This window comes from Mesocricetus auratus, unplaced genomic scaffold (assembly GCF_017639785.1).
Source record: "Mesocricetus auratus isolate SY011 unplaced genomic scaffold, BCM_Maur_2.0 Super-Scaffold_6730, whole genome shotgun sequence".
In the NCBI taxonomy this organism is placed as follows: Eukaryota; Metazoa; Chordata; class Mammalia; order Rodentia; family Cricetidae; genus Mesocricetus; species Mesocricetus auratus.
Window position 1 is genome coordinate 110,279,198 of NW_024429184.1, and position 12,695 is coordinate 110,291,892.

Genomic DNA, 12,695 nt, shown 5'->3' on the forward strand with positions numbered 1-12,695 from the left:
GGACACTGTTCCAGAGCTCAGCTCATCTATTGAAATGGTGGGGGTAGCTTATATAACTTATACAGGCCAAGTCAGGGGGAAGGGAGGAGAGAAGTCAATTGAGGAAGGGCTTCAGTGGCCTGGGAGTGAGGGTGAGGGTTTCCAAGCATATCAGTCAGATTAGCAGAGTGCCTGTCACAGGATTTCTGAGAAGCCAGTTTTCTGGGGGTAGCAAAAGCTTCACTGACTTTATCACCATCTGTCTCTGTGGAAGTGAGTAGACCCAAACCTGATTTGGGTAGGGAGCAGCCCCACTCCTGCCATGCTCTCTGAGAGACAGTCTGGGTATAGGCAATACTCTGATGTGCTGCGTCTGGCTTGGGAACCCACAATCTCTGTCACGTGTCTGCCATCCAACCTTTTTGAACACACCTCCTCTGTTTAAAAATGACTCATCTAACATAGTCCCACCTCCCTGTAAATCCCCCAGCCTTCTTTGCAGCTAAGATAGAAGCACGTCACTCAGGCTCTACTTTCTATAAGTACCGAGAGAAGACTTAATTCTGAAGCAAACTATACAAGGAAGCAGGTTTTTCTCCAAGTTGATTTTTCTAGCAAAGGCACCAATGGAAGCCTTGAGCTTTAGCTCCTCCTCTAGGTCAACTTTTTGTTACACCTGTGCATCTATTACAGTCGTTAGTACTGATAGATTTTCTACCCCCAGCCCCAACCCCAGAAAAATAAGTTTCTCCACCCATGCAGTAAGTCAAATCAAGCTGAACTGAAAAGTATAAGAACGTAACAACAGGTATATTGAGCAAAGCAACTCCTGGGCAGGTTCTCTAAGGCCAGAGAAGTCACATGCCCAGGCCAGGTCTTGAAAGTTTTATAGCCTGTAGGTGAGGGGTGATGATGTGTCCACCACAAGCTGGGTTTGTGTCCAAATATGGTCAAAAGCTAAATGCTTACGTGGGCACTTGGGTGGCTGGTGGTATCAGGGAGGAAGTTGCAATAGTTGCCAAGAATGCAGAACTGAGCTTTTTGGCACATTTTCTTTGTTTGGAGACTCTCTGAGTGAGCTGGTGGGATTTGGAGATGGGGGGGGATAGGCCGTAGGGCTTTCTGGACTATGCAGGGGCAAGCTAGAGGCCCCAACCAAGCAAGTACCATTAGATTCTAATCTGTTGTAAAGGGGTAATACTAATGTGCTCTAACCAATACACCAAAGGATAAGGTAACCAAACACAATAGAACAGCAGTTCTCAACTGGTGGGTCATGACTTCTTTGGGCGTCAAACAACCCTTTCAAAAGGAACTCCTAAGACCATCAGAAAACACAAATATTTACATTATAATTCATAAAAGTGGCAAAATTACCACTATGAAGTAGCAACAAAATAATTTTATGTTTAGGGGTCACCACAACATGAGGAGCTGCATTAAAGGGTAGCAGCATTAGGAAGGTTGAGAACAACTGTAATAGAAGCTACATGTCTATTCATATAAAATAAAAACACCGTATTTAGTATGAGCTCACCATTCCCCATAAGAGGTTACTCGGGAATCTAGGCATCTTTCATCTTGTGGCTCTACCATGTGACCTACATGGCTTCCCGGGAACTGATCCCACCTGAACCCTACCACAAGGCAAAGGGTTTGAGGAATCACACACTGGGGGGCTTATGAGAAAACCAGGAAGTAAGGCTTGTCGGTTTGCTCAGTCTATTGCCCTGAACTCATCTCTATTACTGCATCTAGCATGGGCACAGCCCAGCTTCCACCAGGTGAGGTGACGTGAGCATGAGGAAGTCATGGTTAAGTCTACACTGTCTATCTCCCCTTATCATCAGCAAACGCTAAGGTCAACATGATAACCAAGTGCAAATCCCAGATAGATGTCACTTCCATCGGGATTGTTTTCTTACTTGACTCTCCTGTGTTTGCCTCTCTCTCTCTCTCTCTCTCTCTCTCTCTCTCTCTCTCTCTCTCTCTCTCTCTCTCTCTCTCTCTCTCTCTCTCTCTCTCTCTCTCTCTCTCTCTCTCTCTCTCTCTCTCTCTCTCTCTCTCTCTCTCTCTCTCTCTCTCTCTCTCTCTCTCTCTCTCTCTCTCTCTCTCTCTCTCTCTCTCTCTCTCTCTCTCTCTCTCTCTCTCTCTCTCTCTCTCTCTCTCTCTCTCTCCCCCCTAAGTTTTCATGTCAGGGAGAGTGTACATATTCATTGGAGAGTCATTTCCAAATTCTTTACTTGAAATCACTTTTATCTTCAGACTTCCTGTGTGTCAGTTTGACAGGAAAAGTGCTTAGCAGACAGCCCAGGAGCCACATGTGTTTTGAGTCGAGGGCACGGGGAGGACCCAGAGGCTTCATTCAAATCATTGCTTACTGCCCACCCACAGGCTAATGAAAGAAATGTCTTTTTATTTTCCCTGCATCTCTTGGCCTAGGTGCTTTGTCAGCAGCCAGGGATTGCTGGGAGTATGATTCCGGTGCCAGGGACCTCCAGAGCCCCGACTTGCAGAGCCAGCTGCCCTTCCAGAAGCTGCTGGAGTGTGGTGGAAGCTCTTTGCCTCAGCCAGCTGTCCTCCACAAGCTTCTCACACAGCCCCAGCATTTTGGCACCTCTACAGGCGGAAGCTATCTAGAGCTGGCCAGCACCGTGAGTACTTCTCTGTTGACAGAACACATCTTCTGGCCTGTCTGTATTCCAATACCAATATTTTAATTTTGCCTTTCCTTGTTGCCCTAAATATTTTACCATTTCCTTGCTGCTTGCATTGTTGAGCACTCCAACGTTGCTAGCATTTAAGGGCTTAGAAACATCATTCTAAGTAGAATTCTAAAAGGTGTTTTGATTAACTCTGTAACCTGTACAATCAGATTTACTAAAGTCCACGATAGCTCTTCTATGATAAAAACTCTCCTATTACAGATATTGCAAAGCAATAGAATATGTTTCCTCCTGTTCCAGGATTTGAACTTCACTCCTTTGAAAACAAAGAGAAAAAGATTTCATTGAAAGTCTGATTATTGTTCTGGTTTGTACTTTTAAAATTATTTCTGCTGGAAACTATGGGAAATTTTGCCATTAATTCATGCTGATTAGTTTACCTTTTTCTTATTGGTGCTGAAGATAGAACTATAGTCTCACACATGGGCCAGTGATACTCCTGAGCTCCATTTCCAATCCCTTAAGCTCCTGCTTTCTGTCTGCACGAACCATGACAGTGACTGTCTGGGGTTAAAAAAAAAAAAAAGAGCTGTTGGCTTCCTTTGGTCAGAGTAGGGGCATGAGGGTGTGTGGCTGACCGCTGTATCTTTTTCATGACTTGCAGTTTACAAACTGAGATTGCCATCTGAGCTCTATGGGAGTTCCTCCCTCCCTCCCTCCCTCCCTCCCACCTTCCCCACCTCCCTTCTTCACTCCCCCTACCTGGCTTCTTGAAATTCAAGCTTGAATGGGAGAAGGGCAGGCATGTCTACAGTCATGACATATGATTCACAGTTTGTTTGATAAAGACTACAGGCTTATAAACATGTTATGACATATTTTCTATTCATAGGTTTTGGAGGGAGATTTTTGAAAAAGCTAACAATCATAAATCTCTAACAACCATAAATCTCTAGCAATAATTAAAATGCAAAAAAAAATCACATTATACAAAATTCCTGACCAGTACTTGTCAAACCTGCTAAGGCTATTAAAACCAAGGAGAGTGTGGGAAGAGACACTGTCAGCCTACAGCCATCCTACAAAGGCATAACCTAAATGCAATGCCATTCCTTTGGTGGGATGCCGGGTAAGAAAAATCCAAGGAGACCTGGGGGAATACGGGCTTTAGTTGATAAACAGCATTGCTGTTGCTTCATGAACAGTGACGAGGATCATATAACAATACACCATGTTAATAAATGAGAGAAATTGGTCATGGAACTCTCTATCCTGTCTGCAACTTTTCTGTAAGTCTAAAACTTTGTATCTTTTAAATTTTAAAATATTAAGAGCACGTATACATGTAATCCCTTCCTGGGTATGATTACATCTCCTAAGGCCTGTTAAATCACTTGTGGGTATTGTACTAATCCTTGCTTGACCAGTCTTCAAGGACAACCTTGTACAATTTGAGTGGAATTATAACTATTGTACCTACTTCCCATGTGTTCAGTAGACCAGAAAATTACCAGTAAATATGTGTGGCTTGGTTCTAGATTTAACCAGGCCTGTTACAAATCCTCTCCAGCAGACTGGGCCTTCCCTGTGCTACATCAACTGAGCTTTGTAGCTCACCAGCAATCTTTGTAGTTCAGTGATTACCCTGTACTTCTGATCCCCCTACCTCCTCCACCTGAATTATAAGATTTTATGTACCACTATGCCTGGCTTATGCATTACTGAGAGTTGAACCCAGGACAGCAAGCATGCTAAGCAAGCACTCTGGTGAATTAGCTACAATCACCAGCCCCTGATCCTGTTTTCAAGATAGTCAATGCCATAGCAATATAGGTGACAGTGAAAATCTTCATTGCACATTGATCAATTTTTGGTGGTATCCACTCTGAAGGGTTCAGGGTTCACAGCCCCAGTATGTCCAGCAAACCCACCATGGAAAGCTGTAAGAGCTGACAGTTTCCTACCTCTAAGTGAATCCGTGGTCCTAGCTTTCCAGGAACCTCCTGAATGGAGTCCTGTTGGCCTATCTCTCCTTGGCAGAGGCAGGTACAATTCCCAGGTTTCATCTGGCTAGATTCTTTGAGTTGGATGGTCAAAGGAATCAAGGTATGCAGTTCTCATATGTCCCTATGTGTGCATATTCCCTCCCTATTGGTTATTCCAGCACTGGGTGGATGATGCTTGAGATGGTCTCAACAGATGCTAGCTTGATAACAACTCTCTTAAATAAAAGATTCGTGTAATGCCATTCCTACATTCCTAGAGACATGTGAGCAAATCATTCATGTTCATAACAAATCAAAGATTAGATACCACCAAAGGTCAAACAATGGGTTTAATTTGAGTTACTTACAGGAATATAAGTGAGGAGTTACTCATAAGAGCATAAATGATTCAAAGACAGTTACATCACCAAAATCCCGCCCCAGTGTGAACTGTGGCTCACAAAAACCGGACACCTAGAGCATACTGTCCAGCCTGCACACAATCAGGTTGGAGACTATCTCTTAAAGGCAGCCCAGGTGGCCTCGGTCTCCTGTTGTTCACTCAGCTGATTTGTGCATCTCCCAGACAGCTTTGCAGATCTGATAGTGTCTTTTAGCAGTCCTTACAGCTCATATATACTTTCAGGGAGATGGGCCTAGAGAATCGGGTCAGTTTCAGGGACTTCCTGAAGCATTTGTGTTGCTTACTTCCTGAAACTAACCAGCTTTCTGCCTGGACAGAATCTTTCATCTCCTTTAGAAAATATTATTTGAATGAGCTTCCCTTCAGGGCGAATGGTTTTATCTCAAAGGAAGTTGGTACACAACACCAGGCACTCAGCTCATATGGTAGTAGGCAGTGCAATTCAGCTTACAGACTTTTCTGTTTGTCAATGGCTATGAAAGCCTATGAAGTGTAGTGATGTAGTAAGTGACGGCATCTAGTCATTGGAATTCACCAAATAAACTAAAACTCCACAAATGTTGGCAATTACACGTGACCAAATAAATAAATAAAACTGAACATGCTCATACAAGGCCATCCTTTGTGAGAACCTGACTATAAATATAAATACAGGCATTGAAGTCTCGTGGTGGCCATATTTTCTCACAGAATGGAAAACAGAAAATTTAACTATGGCTTGAATTTAATTATGTGCTTAAACCCTGAGTTAGGGGGTTGAGACTCTCAATTCTCCACCCATTCCCATGTCTACATCATTTCTCATGTACCTTTGGAGTCTTCTTGTCACATGTGAAATAGTAATCATTGTGACAACCATTGTGTTTAGAGCTGCTCTGAGTCTCCCCACTGCTTCTGAGTCTCCTCACAGGGATCCATGATCCCAGTTTGAGAAATAGATCTTGTTTGTGGCCAAAAAAGCAAATAGCCTCTTGAAATGTCACACTCAAGCAATTTCTTTATTTATAAAATCATATTAAAAGTAATTTATATTCTTTCTAAAACAAAATCTTGAACTAATAAAATTAAGTTCTGTTTAAAAACAAAACAGCCAGAAGCAAAAGATATTGGTCAGCATCCAGCTAGGAGACAGGAAACACACAGGGGAAAGTTAATGTAAGCAATTTTAATGAGGAGTACAGCATTACCACTAGCAGGTAAGAAAACTACAGTAAGTTCACAAATAACACAGGGAAAGAGCAGCCCCACATCTCAGGCAGAGACAGAGTACCCAGACAAGAAACACATTTAGAAGACTCTCAAATTACCCAGGGCTGATTCTACCTCTGAAGCTTTAATGCTACCCCGTGGGCAATAGAGAAGTTCCTGGTGGTTCTTCATGCCAGAGATGATAAATAGACACCATTCCCCTAGAGCACTGGACCAAACTGGCTAGATGCCATTAACAAGAGCATCTCCAAGACTTTCTGAACATCACTAAGAAAGTGACCCCAGAATGCCAGTGGAATTCTCTACAAAGCCTTCTGAAATGCAGAACACTAAATCTTGCCAAGAGTGAGCAAGCTGGATGTCCTGCCCTGCTAGTCTCTATAGAGGAGAGCACAGCCAGATTGGGGATTTATAACTTCCTCCAGTGATCCTTCAACATCCTCTATTGACAGAGAAGCAATGTTTACAGTGTCCCCCTCCATACAATGAAACAAGAGAAAGAAAGGTAGTTTGGAGACAAGAGGAAGAAATCCATAGCTGTCATAGGTCTTCCCCTTCCCACTACCCTATTGAGACACTTCTGGGAGCTTCCTACACAAGCATTTTTCTTTCTAAGCCCCCCGCCACCGCCACCACGTACCTCTCAACGTTGTTACAGTGGCAATTAAGTTTGAAGGATATAGTTAAACTAAAGCAGGTGCCAAGTATAGGACAACAAGATGATGCTATAAACAGACACTTGTATAGAAGAGACAGGATGGCACATGTGATTTAGGGCACAAGTGATATATCGCAAGAGACATACCTTCTCACACACACAGGAGCTGGTGGTGCAGTCTGTTGACTCCGCAGTGTAGTGATCATCTTTAAGCTATTCTGGGGCTTTCAGATCAGCACCGGAGAACAAGGCCATTCTGGAACCCCCTTCACTCTCTTACTGTGACCAACCTGCAGAAGCTGACACTCTTTGTCCAGGAGCACATGAAGCTGGCCAAGGACTCAGAGAAGCTAAAGGTGGAAAACTGGTAGGTCTGTAGTGTAAGCCTGGTACATCAGATTGTTCGGGGACAGACTAGGAACAATCCGTGTCAACCGCCACTGTGCTTGGCACCTGCTTTGGTGTGAATGTTTTCTCCAAAACTCATGCTGAAATTTAATCACCATGATAACCATATTAAAAGTGAGGAGTTTTAAGAGGTAACTGGGCTCCAAGGAATCCACCTTTGGGAGTCCGATGGATGCCATTATAAAGAAAAGGGAAGAATTCCAAGTGTGGGAGTGTTCACCTTTAATCTCAGAAAGCAGAGGCAGGTGGTTCTCTATGATTTCCAGGCCAGCCAGGTCTGCATAACAAGCTCCAGACCAGCCAAGGCTACACAGTGAGATGCTGTTTCAACAACAACAAAAAAGACAAAATGATGATGGTGATGATGATGATGGTGGTGGTGGTGGTGATAAAGATAAAATTACAATTTGTCCACCCCTTGTAAACAAAACCCCATTGTCAAATGCTGGCACTTTGGTTTTGGATTTCCCAGCCTTGAAAACTGTGAGTTCATAAGTGTCTGTTCACTATAAGTTACCAAGCCTCAGGTATTCTGTGATAACAGTACAAAACAGGCAGTGTCCCATACCAGCTTTCAGAAGGTGTCCAGGATGACTTCTTCACACCTAACTTGCAGATTTCACATGGACTATCCCTCATGTATGATCAGGCAGAACCACAGAGGGAAAAAACTCCAGGAAGCTGGTTTCAGTTTAGTTTAACCGACTTGGTTCTGAGCCGCCAGGGAACAATGATAAAACTGCCAGAAAAACCCAAGTTCTCTTTGTAAAGCAACCACATGGAACAGTGAGAGTTTGGTAGAGGGAATACAAGAAGAAAACGCCTAGTCTCTGCAAAAATTTCTCCCAAGATCCGTGTTACTCAGTGCAGAGAGCAGTGTTAGAGCGTCTAAATACTGGCATACTTAAGCACTCAGATGCATAAACATAAATACTTTTATTTATAGACACACCACTGATAAATTCTTGAACAAAATATAAATTTCTGGGTACATTCTTAAAGCCAAATAATCATTTAGAATGCTTAGTTCTGACAATTTCATGAATAAGAGAAATAATTGAGGTGGGTTAAAGTTGCACTTTAAAAGAAAGCACCATATGATGCAAACAAATTTTTTCATGTCCATGAGTCGTTTTTAATACAGGAAAATTTTCACTTCTTTTGTTATTTTAAGATGTTCTGATCATTAAGGAGTTGCCAAATTCAGGGTCAACATCTTGAAACCTTTGCTCTAGAGGATGAATCCGAGCCTTGTGGCCACAGCACCCTCTTCTGGGCACAGTTCACCTGCAAACAGAAAAATCTTCAGCACAGCTTGCAACCAAACCCTTCAGAATTTTAGGGAATTGGGGCAACACAAAATGAAAAAAATAATTTAAAAAAATGGAGATTCGTTTTTTTCTGAGAAAATGGCCAAGGAATAATCTAGAAATTTCAAAAACTTTGTCCCTTCTAAATGATCGAGACTGTTTTTTCTTTTTGTAGGATTTGCTTCCATAATGACAAAGAGCTGTCATTTATCTGACACAGCAGCTGTCTATGAAGAGGTATATTACTTTCTATCTCCCCACCATTTCCAATGATGGCTCATAGCTCATAGAGCACAGCTGGCCTCTTCTCTCTGCAGATTAAGAAAGCTAAGGCTTGCCTGGCTGTCCAAGCCTGTCTTCCTCTGCCTTGCACAACTAGGCTTGAATTTTGACTATTTCCTTTTAATATTTTCCCTTTATTTGTTTGTTTTGTATGTTGGTATGTAAGCATGTATGAACATGTGCATGCTAAGGCAAGCATATCCTGGGATAACTTTTGAGTCAATTCTCTCCTTCCAGCATGTGAGTCCCAGGAATTGAAGCTTGGTCCTAAACCTTGACAGAAAGCACATTAGAGCCATCTCATCAGCAAAATTTTACTATTTTAACACTTAATTTTGTATTTTTATAAAAGGTATTTACATTTTATTAAGAAGAAGACAAGGTATTCACAAGTCGTACAAATGAAGTTATATAAATTTAAAAGCCAACTGGAGCATACTGCTCTTGCAAGAGGATCCAAGTTCAGTTCCCAGCACTCATATTGAGCAACACAACACAACACACACACACATACACATATACACACACAATTAAAATAAATAGTGTCTGAAGAGATGTCTCAGTGGTTAGGAGCACTGACTGCTCTTCCAGAGGACCTGGGTTCAATTCCCAGCACCCACTAGATAACTCACAACTGTCTGTAACTCCAATTCCAGGTTACCCAACACCCTCACACAGATATAGATGCAGGCAAAACACCCATGCACATAAAGTAGAAATATATAAATTATTTAAAAAACAAAAATTCATAGCATGCATAAGACTCTGAGTTTGAGCTCCAGTACTGTATTAAACAAATAAGATTATCTAGTGAGTTTTGTTTTTCTTGATTCCAGCAGTTCAGAAACTCTATGGAGCCTTTTCCTTTATGCTGATCATATACCTTGTAATAGGATATTCAGTTAGAACTGTGTCTATGTCCATTTTCTTTAGAGATAAGGCTCCTGGTGGATCAACCATGCCCCCAATGGAGAGCCCGATGTCTAGGAGCATATGGACAAAACAAATTGGACTTGGAGGGTTGTTAAAAGAGGACAAGATCAGGCACAATTAGGGTAGTAGAGCCATAGACAAAACATTAAATGTTAACTGACAACCTTGTGCTGTCTATGAAACAGTTTTTTGCTTGTTGTTTTGTTTTTCGAGACAGGGTTTCTCTGTATAGCTTTGGAGCCTGTCCTGGAACTCATTCTGTAGACTAGGCTGGCCTTGAACTCACCGAGATCCACATGTCTCTGCCTCCCAAGTGCTGGGACTAAAGGCATGCGCCATCAAGGTTTGAGGAGAGATCTGTCACTAGTGAGATTTTCAGAGATCTACAAGGATGACACCAACTGGCAATCTAAGCAATAGTGGAGAGGCTACCTTAAATGCCCTTCCCCGATAATGAGATTGACAACTATCTTTTATGCTATCCTAGAGCCTTCATCTAGTGGCTGATGGAAGCAGAGGCAGACACACCCACAGCTGAACACTGAACTGAACTCCTAGAAACAAGTTGCAGAGAGGGAGGAGTGATGAGCAAAGGGGTCAAGACCGGATGTGTGAAACTCAAAGAAACAGCTGACCTGAGCAAGGGGGAGCTCTTGGACCCCAAACTGATGGCTGAGAGGCCAGCATGTGACTGATCCAGACCCCCTGAATGTGGGTGTCAGTGAGGAGGCCTAGGCAATCTATGGGGCCTTGGGTAGTAAATAGTATTTATCCCTGACATACGAATAGACTTTGGGAACCCATTCCACATGAAGGAATGTTCTCTCAGCCTGGACACATGAGGGAGGGCCTAGGCCCTGACTGGGATGATTTGATAGACTTTGGAGAGCCCCCATGGAGGGCCTCACCCTCCCTGGGAAGCAGAGGGGGGATGGAGTGGGAGAGTTGGGGATCTGGTGAGGGGAGGGATGGGGAGGGAGAGGGAGCTGGGATTGGCATGTGAAGCAAGCTTGTTTCTAATTTAAACTTAAAAAGAGGATACAGAGCCGGGCAGTGGTGGCGCATGCCTTTAATCCCAGCACTCAGGAGGCAGAGGGAGGCGGATCTCTGTGAGTTCGAGGCTGGGCTGGACCGATAGCCTCCAAAACAATACAGAGAAACCCTGTCTCGTAAAAACCAAAAAAAAAAAAAAAAAAAAAGAGAATACAATGGTGCCTGATCTGTCTTCTAACCTATGATTCCCTCTTCCCCCTATCCTATCCCCCCAGTCGACCTTCCTGTTCCTCCACATCCTACTCTCTCTTCCACTTCTCCCCCTCTCTATTTCCCAGGTCCCCCTCCCCCCCACCCCTCGATGTGTTCCCCATCTGTTCAGAGGATCTTGCCTCATTTCTCTTCTCTTGGGTACCATGTATATCTTTTAGGTTCTTTCCTGTTTACCAGACTCTCTGTCAGTGGAAGTGCAGACTGGCACTCTCCTGATCCATGTTTAAAATCCATATATGAGTACATACCATGTTTGTCTTTTTGTAACTGGGTAACCTCACTCAGGATGGTTTCTTCCAGTGCTATCCATTTACCTGCGAATTTCAAGATTCCATTGTTTTTTTCTGCTGAGTAATACTCCATTGTGTAAATGTACCACATTTTCTCTATCCACTGTTCAGTTGAGGGGCATTTAGGTTGCTTCCAGGTTCTGGCTATTACAAATAATGCTGCTATGAACATAGTGGAGCAGATGTCCTTGTTGTATGAATTTGCCTTCTTTGGATATATGCCTAAGAGTGGAATTGCTGGGTCTTGTGGTAGATTGATTCCCATTTTCCTGAGGAATCTCCATACTGCTTTCCAAAGTGGCTGTACGAGTTGGCACTCCCACCAGCAGGGGAGGAGTGTTCCCCTCTCTCCACATCCTCTCCAGCATAAATTGTCTTTGGTGATTTTGATTTTAGTCATTCTGAGAGGAGTAAGATGGTATCTCAGAGTTGTTTTGATTTGCATTTCCCTGATGGCTAAGGATATTGAGCACTTTCTTAAGTGTCTCTTGGCCATTTTAGCCTCCTCTATTGACAATTCTCTGTTTAGTTCTGTACCCCACCTTTTGATTGGATCCTTTGGTGTTTTGGAGACTTGCTTCTTGAGTTCTTTGTAAATTTTGGAGATTAGCCCTCTGTCAGATGTGGGGTCAGTGAATATCTTTTCCCATTCTGTGGACTGCCTTTCTGTCTTGTTGACTGTGTCCTTTGCCTTACAGAAGCTTTTTAGCTTCATGAGGTCCCATTTGTTAATTGTCGATCTCAGTGTCTGTGCCACTGGTGTTATGTTCAGGAAGTGGTCTCCTGTACCAACTCGTTGAAGAGTATCTCCCTCTTTCTCTTCTAAAAGTTTCAGTGTGGCTGGATTTATGTTGAGATCTTTCTTCATCTATTTGGACTTAAGTTTTTTTTTAAATAATCACTAATTTTTTATTTTATTTTCCAGTTTAAATTTAGATAAGAAACAAGGTTGCTTCACAAGTCAGTTCCAGGTCCCTCTCCCTTTCCCTCCCCTCCTCCCGTGCCCTCCCCCATCCCCCTCCCCCTCCCCCCCCCCCCGTTATCACCTCATTCCCCCAGGGAGGGTGAGGCCCTCCATTGGGGTGTCCATAGTCTGTCATTTCATATAGGGCAGGGCCTAAGACCCTTCCCCAAGAGTTCAGGGTGAGAGTGCACCTCACATTGCTCTATGGGAGTCCAAAGTCCTTGTGTATACTTGGGATGGGTACTGATCTGCTGCCCAGGGCTCAATAGATTACCTAGGCCTCCTCACTGACACCCAGATTCAGGGGGTCTTGATCAGTCC

The 12,695-nt window shown here is 43.2% G+C and overlaps 1 protein-coding gene across 2 annotated transcripts in view; it reads left to right on the forward strand.

Moving 5' to 3' along the window:
- Positions 1 to 12,695, forward strand: part of Mcc (MCC regulator of WNT signaling pathway) — a 389,841-nt gene that overhangs the window by 86,252 nt on the left and 290,894 nt on the right. For both annotated transcript variants that reach the window (XM_040741852.1, XM_040741851.1), the window contains exon 3: positions 2,422 to 2,633. In XM_040741852.1, coding sequence (XP_040597786.1) covers positions 2,422 to 2,633 — 212 coding nt within the window. The remainder of the gene's footprint in view (positions 1 to 2,421; positions 2,634 to 12,695) is intronic.